Source organism: Suricata suricatta, chromosome 15 (genome assembly GCF_006229205.1).
Source record: "Suricata suricatta isolate VVHF042 chromosome 15, meerkat_22Aug2017_6uvM2_HiC, whole genome shotgun sequence".
NCBI classification, from domain to species: Eukaryota; Metazoa; Chordata; class Mammalia; order Carnivora; family Herpestidae; genus Suricata; species Suricata suricatta.
This window is the reverse complement of record NC_043714.1, coordinates 78,088,438-78,095,309: the sequence shown is the minus strand read 5'-3', so window position 1 is coordinate 78,095,309 and position 6,872 is coordinate 78,088,438. Positions and strand designations below refer to the sequence as shown.

Genomic DNA, 6,872 nt, shown 5'->3' with positions numbered 1-6,872 from the left:
ACGGAGGCGCGCGCGGGGCCCGGGGCCGGCGGCGCAGGGGGCCGGCACGCGTGCGGCGAGTGCGGGAAAACGTACGCCACGTCGTCGAACCTGAGCCGCCACAAGCAGACGCACCGCAGCCTGGACAGTCAGCTGGCGCGGCGCTGCCCGACGTGCGGCAAGGTGTACGTGTCCATGCCGGCCATGGCCATGCACCTGCTCACGCACGACCTGCGCCACAAGTGCGGCGTGTGCGGCAAGGCCTTCTCGAGGCCCTGGCTGCTGCAAGGCCACATGCGCTCCCACACCGGCGAGAAGCCCTTCGGCTGCGCGCACTGCGGCAAGGCCTTCGCAGACCGCTCCAACCTGCGCGCGCATATGCAGACGCATTCGGCCTTCAAGCACTTCCAGTGCAAGCGCTGCAAGAAGAGCTTCGCGCTCAAGTCCTATCTCAACAAGCACTACGAGTCTGCATGCTTCAAGGGCGGCGCTGGCGGTGGTGGCCCCGCGGCCCAGGCGCCCGCCGCTTCGCCGCAGCTCAGCCCCGTGCAGGCCTAGGGCGGCGGTGCCTCCGCCAGCCTAGCCGGGTCGGCTCTCAGCAATACGGGCCCCCAGGGAAGTCTCCGCCAGCGCCCAGGCGGGGGGGAGGGGGGGCGGGGGGCGGAGGGCGGGCCCCTCCTCACAGCAATAGAGGGAGGGGGCCCGGCCCCGCCCCGCCCGCCAGGGGCCTTGTCGGCCCCTTCAAGCAATAGGGTCCTGAGGGGAGACCCACCCCGAACCCCCTCCCTTCCCCTCCAGGGTGCCCCAGGCTTTTTTCCCAGCAATAGGGTCGAGGAGACCCAGAACCGAGCCTCATCTCCGAGTTAGGTCTCTGAAGACGGGGGTGGGGTGAGGTGGGGAGCACCCCCCTCCTCCCTCCTCTGCTCCCCTGGATCGCGTCGCAGAGACTCAGGTCTTCCCCATCCCTTTCCCAAGCCTTCCAAGGGCCAGGCCTGCGGCCTAGACGTCCAGGGAGCAGACCGGGGGAGGAGCAGGAGGGAGGAGCCTGCAGAGGCGTCCTTACTCCTCAGTCTTCGCTGAACCCCAGGAGTGATAGACGCGTTGGGGATCGGGGAGGGAGGCGGACGGCGGCACCCCTCTCCCTCGGGTTCTTTCTGGGGCCTCAGTCCAAGCCGCTCTCCCACCCTCGCCCCGCATCCTCTGCCAAATCCGAATTCTTCCAGCCCAGCTTCCCGGGCTCTGTCCTTCATAACGAATAATAATGACGCATATCGAATCGCATGGACTTATCCGACCTCCTCAGACCCCACTCCCGCCCTGCCCCGGGGCCCTCTCCCTCGTCCCCGGGCATTTGGTGTTGGAGGACGGATCCTGGGGCCCGGCAGGCAGGCCTGGGCACGGCCCATTACACACCTCTCTGTATTCGCTTTGCGGGTAAAGCCCCCTGGGGGGGGGTTGCGGATGCGTCGGGTTTCTTTCTCTCTGTATTTGTACGTTTTATTTATGAACGGATTGCACTCGGGTCAGGGAAGGGGCGTTGAGGCCCCCATCCTCCCCGCCGACGCCCGGGGCTTGGGATGTCCGGGATCACTTTCCCCGCCCCCGAACCCCGCCCCCACCTGGGCCCCACCCTCGAGCCCCAGGCCCCGCCCCCACTCTGTTGCCAACTTTCGCCCGTCTATGCCAAAGCCTCGGCGGCGACCCCGCCCCAAGGGCCCGCCCCATTGGCCGCCGCCTTTGTGACGTCACTGCATGCAGCCCCAACCCTCCTCCCGTCCCTTCCCGGGGCTGCCCGCTCCCTCTCCCTCTTAGTTAGTCCGATGCCGACTATAGAGCAATAATGCGCACTGCATGCGAAGCTGCCGCCGCCTCTAGAGTTACTGAGAATCAGGTATCCCCCTGCCCTATCCACCCCATAGGCCCCTAGATCAGGGACATTGCGCGGGGCCGGACGCGCAGACTTTCTTCCCCTCCTCCTCCCTACTCCCCCACGGCAGAGCCCTGCGGGTGTAATGGTTACAGGGGCAGGGGCGGAGTGGTTGCCCCCAAGACCCCTCCTTTCGTCATCCATTACCCACCAACTGTTCATTGGGCACCTACTATGTGCCAGGCCCGCTGCAGAGTCGGCCAGGGATGCAGCGGCTGCAGGCTCGTGACAGGCGTCCATCAGGTTTGGGTGGGCCCAGGAGGGCCGCACATGCAGAGAAAGGCTGGCCCCTAGACCCAACCCTGCATCCTCGTTACCTCTTCCCCACCCGTCCCCGGGTCCAGTGCTGGGTGCAGCTGGGTTCTACCTTTGACTCGGGCCTGGCGTTCTCCCCTCAGGTGGCACAGACCCAGGGCCCCCAAGGCCCAGCGCGACCAGGGCCACCCATACTGACTCTCAGTCCTTCCATCTCCTGGCCACTTGGGCTCTGCTGTGTGGGGCCAGGGCCCCAGGCCAGACAAAAGGTGCACACTGCAGTGTATGACCTGGTCAGCGCCATCCCAGTGGGCACCGAGCTGCTGCCGAGCTGCACCTGCAGGAGCAGTCTGAGAGCGCGGCCCAGCAGGGCCCATATCCAAAACCCTCTATACCACAACTTGTGTCCACTCGGTTCCCAAGCTGGGGCCTGCCCTCCTGTGCTGGGCACACCCGCATGCACACGCACACACAGGCGCCCCACCTAGCCCCCACAAGCCTGTCTACCTACTTAAGGAGAAGGCCAGAGGGCCATGGGCCGGCCAGGGTCTCCCGCTTCTCCCTACACCCCGCCGCCGTGGAAAGCCATGGGCCCCCTCCCGCCCCCATAACTAAGCAGCACAATAACCGACTTAGCGAATTCAGGTAGAAGGAACGTTTAGGTAGCACCTATTTTGTACTGATTCTACGAGTAGGGCCCGAGATGCGGGGGCCCTCGGGTGGGGGTTGCGGCCGCCGGCCTGCCCTGCCCCCACCCCCGCCTGCGCCCCGCCGCCTTGTACATACTCCCACCCGGAACAGGCCGGGATTTTTACTCGGGCCGCGCCCCTCTTCCGCCCCCGTTTGGGGCTGGGCCGGCCGGACAGACGGACGGACGGACAGACCTCCTTCCTAAGCACAATAGCACCAGCTCCCCGGAGCGCCGCACCTCCACGAGGAGAATAAATGCCACTCTTGATAGAACTTGGAGTGTTGGGTTGATGTATCCAGTGCTGGGCCCATGCTGGGAGGGTGGGGGTGAGGCGCTGGAATGTCTGGGGGGCGTCTTCCCAGCCCTGCTGCGTCCCAGAGGCAAGGCTGGCGCAGGCCCCGTGCTGGGAGTGGCAGGTGCCCATACAGGTCTGGGGTCACATCACTACCTTTTGGTAGGGTGTGGCATTGTCCCCTTGCACGGGAAGACTATCTTCTGCCCCATGGCAGGGCCAGCTTGGCAGGCCAACCTATGGGAGAACCGTCCCCCCCCCCCCCCCCGCAAGGCAAAGCTGCTGGCAGGTTAATCTGCTCTGTGCCAGGTACCGGGGGAGCTAAGGATCTCCAGCCTGAATTCCAGCCCAGCTCAGGAGTGATCTAGAATCACCAGAGTAGGTATCGCAGGGCCTGCAGAGGTATGTCTACTCTTCTCATAGGGGCTCCTGCTGCTCCTCAGGCTTGATAGCCATCAACAAGCCCTCCTCAATGCCAGAGGAGAAAATGGGGACAGCAGAGGGTGCAAGGTCTGACCTCTTCCTGCTGCCCACATCTTGACCCCCACTGTCTGAGGAGGTCTCCAGGGACAGCTGACTCGTGCTGCTTCTTGGGGAGGGGCCACCCAGGGGACAGAGAGGCTTCCATAGCCACCCACAGTCCTCAAGCTCTAGACAGGATAAATCAAGTTGAGATGAGGGGCGGGACTGAGCTGGTCAGGGACAGGCCAGGAACAGGGACCCCCTGCCGCAGCAATGCCCCCTGATACTCACTCAGGTTGGCAGGTGTGAGCTGAGAGGCCCAGCGTCTTTGGAGACATGTAGTCAAACCAGGTCATCCCAGAGCCAGCTGTCTGAACCCCAGCAGAGGCAGGTCTGCCGAGACTTCAACAGGTTGGATGGCAGGGGAGCCTGACCTTCAGAAGGGTGTCAGCTGGTAGGCTATTCAGGGTGGGGCTCACATGCAGGTGGGCACCCTCTTCTGGGGAGCACTGTCAGCAGTAAAAAACCTCAGAAGTGAAAGCCCCTGTTATTGGAAGAGGTCAGGCGTCCTTGAGTCTCACTGTCTCTAGGCTATGGTAAGCATCTTCACCAAATGTGCACATTATGACTCAGCCTGTCTTTGACATAAGCCTTGATCGAGTACCTCACCCAACCTACCCCTGGAGTCATACCTGCGTGGGTACCAACGGCAGGGAGAATGCCCATTGCTTCCCAGCTTCTGGGTCCAGACTGGCTGTTCCTGCTTCTCTAGGACCCTGAGGGGCAGTGGGAGGGGAAGGATGAAAGCTGCCTCCCTTAGGCCTGGAATGAGTCCACCCTCAGTCTCCATAGATTTCCACGGACAGGACTTTGCATCCCGGAGAATGGGCAGCTTAGTTTGCTAACCACCACCATGTCTTACGTCTCCTGGCTGGCCACACCCTTCACAGGCCTCAGTGGCCTGCCTGTGGCACCTCAGCCAAAGGTTGAGGTTCTAAACTGAACCTCTTTCAGCCAGGCCTTCAAGGCTCCTGGCCTCTAGTCCCTTAATCAGTTGCTGCCCCTGGGAGCGAAATCTCCACTAAGCTTTCTTCCACTACCCCTCTTGTACACCTTTGTCACCAAGCAACCTCACCTACCTTAACCTTTCCCTCCCCTCTCTCCTGGCATCCTGGGCCTCATTTTTCCCTGGATCCTAAGGTACCTGGAACTTCCGGGAGAGGGGGAATTCTAAAGCTGCTGTGTTGGCCCATTCTCCCTCCCAAGGCCTAGCCATGCTCTCTCACAGGCCACGTGCCCCTCCAGGCCCGGCCCATGCCAGTACTGAGACTCCTCCTTACTGGTGTTCTCTCAGCCCATGCTTGTTTCTTAACTTGATGCCTAGCTTTCCTCTTGCTCAACTCCAGTGCCAGAACCTTGGCTGTCCCACCAGTTACCCACCAGACCGGTCCTTCCTTCCTGGTGACCCCTAGTCTACTTTGGTCAGTTCACTCCCACCGCCATTTGCCAGCCAACGGACTGGAGCCAGTACACGGGCACAGGCAGCCGCCTCCCACATGACTTGTCATTCATCACTGACTACCGCAGTCAGCCTCTGCAGGCCTACTGAAAGCCTGAGTCATCAATCTCTGCCAGCCTGGGTGGGCCCTCTAGTTCTTGGTGCTCTATTGAAGGATGGCATGGCCAGAGGCCTGCAGAGACATGTGGGCGTGTGTGGCAGAGCTCCCAGGGCTCACTCCTCTGTGCTTAGCTCCAGAGAGGATCCTCTCCTTTGTTCGCCCTCCCTTAGGATCAGTACTCAGAAAGGCCTAGCTCTGCTTGGCCCAGGCCACCCAACGAACAGATCAAAGTTCTGAAAGACTGGATAGGAGACAAGGTTGATCCTGACTCACCGAGGCTGAGCTGCGTGGGCATGTGGGAGCGGCTCTCTTGCCCCTGTCAAGGCAGCCCGTTAGCAGGTTGCTCGAAGACACCTGCCAGGTAGCTCCAGCCTGCTAGGTAGGGATGCCAGGCTGATATCAGTCCCAGATGGCTCAGTGGTGACAGGAATGTGTCACTGTGGTGAAGGTGGTGGAACAGGGCTGTGCCAGTAGGAAAGGCAGTGGCCAGTCCACAGAGGGGCCACTAATTTGAGGCTGAAGCTCTCAGTTTATTTGCTTCTAGGAGGTGCTCTTTTTGGTCCTGCTCACCTTGGGAATGAATGGCTAATGCATTTTGCGGCTGGGCAAACCCTCCCTGAGCCTGCAGTGAACCTCACACTCTGAAATCCAGGGTACTCACATTCCATGCCTTATGCAAAGATGTGTGTCAAGCTAAGGTGGAAGGCGCACTTGCTCGCTAGCCGGTTGCACAGTGCAGGTGTGCAGACACGGAAGCCTCTGGGTCCCCCCCATCGGACATTCCAGGCTCCACACGCCCTGGCAAAACTAGCCTGAGTGGAAATGAGGGAGGCCCGGTAAGTCTGCGGATGTGGGTGCAAGGAGGGCCGGTGGAGGCGCCCACAGCATAACCTCTCTGGGATGCGAGCTGCACCTTCCCTGTCCTTGCTGGGCACCTTGAGGGAGGGTCAGTGGGCGGGGCGGGCGTCCCAGGGACACGGGGCCTGGGAACTTTCTCCTGCTCCATCTTTCAGTCTGGCGCTTGTTGGAACAACCTAGGCCGAGGAAAAGAGGGTGCTTCTGCGATGGTAACCAGAGGGCTCATAGTGCACAACTGCGCCGCGACGTGTGCTCCGGAACCAACACGCTGGGTGGTGGGCGAGGCGAGTCCCCAGGGAAACGGCCTGGGCGGCCGGGCGGTAACGCAAGAGGCATTTCTCCGTAATATACGCCCCACACTCCGCGCCAGGGCTGAGGAATGACGAAACCTGTGTTTACAGAGTGGTAAGAAGCAGGCAAGCGGTCAGGGGCGGCCCGCAGCTGCCAGGAAGCCTGACGAGTTCCGCAGAGACGCTGAGGCCCGCGGGGCAGAGGCCTCGTCTCGGGCCGCACGCCAGCAAGCAGGATCCCTCCCGAACCCGGCGACGGTGGCTCCCAGCGTGCGCCGCGCGCGGCTCCCACGGTGCCGCGCGCGGGGTCGGGGGTGGGGGACCACGACTCCCAGAATGCCCCTCGCGCCCGCCGCGGACTACAAATGGGCGCGCGCCGCCGCGGTCGGCGGGGTAGAGGTTCCCAGAGCGACCAGACCGCCGGCTTCGGACTCCCTGGGGCGCGCGTGCTGATTGGCAGCCCGGGCCTGCGCGCGGGCTACGGCGTCCGGCAGGGAGC

General features: G+C 62.6%; 2 protein-coding genes across 2 annotated transcripts in view; both read left to right on the top strand.

Moving 5' to 3' along the window:
• Positions 1-626, top strand: part of SCRT1 (scratch family transcriptional repressor 1) — a 943-nt gene extending 317 nt beyond the window's left edge. The window contains exon 2 of the mRNA XM_029923356.1: positions 7-626. Coding sequence (XP_029779216.1) covers positions 7-537 — 531 coding nt within the window. The 3' untranslated portion in view covers positions 538-626. The remainder of the gene's footprint in view (positions 1-6) is intronic.
• A 5,663-nt stretch (positions 627-6,289) lies between these two features.
• DGAT1 (diacylglycerol O-acyltransferase 1) overlaps positions 6,290-6,872 on the top strand; it is a 10,248-nt gene continuing 9,665 nt past the window's right edge. The window contains exons 1-2 of the mRNA XM_029923355.1: positions 6,290-6,403; positions 6,485-6,666. Coding sequence (XP_029779215.1) covers positions 6,290-6,403; positions 6,485-6,666 — 296 coding nt within the window. The remainder of the gene's footprint in view (positions 6,404-6,484; positions 6,667-6,872) is intronic.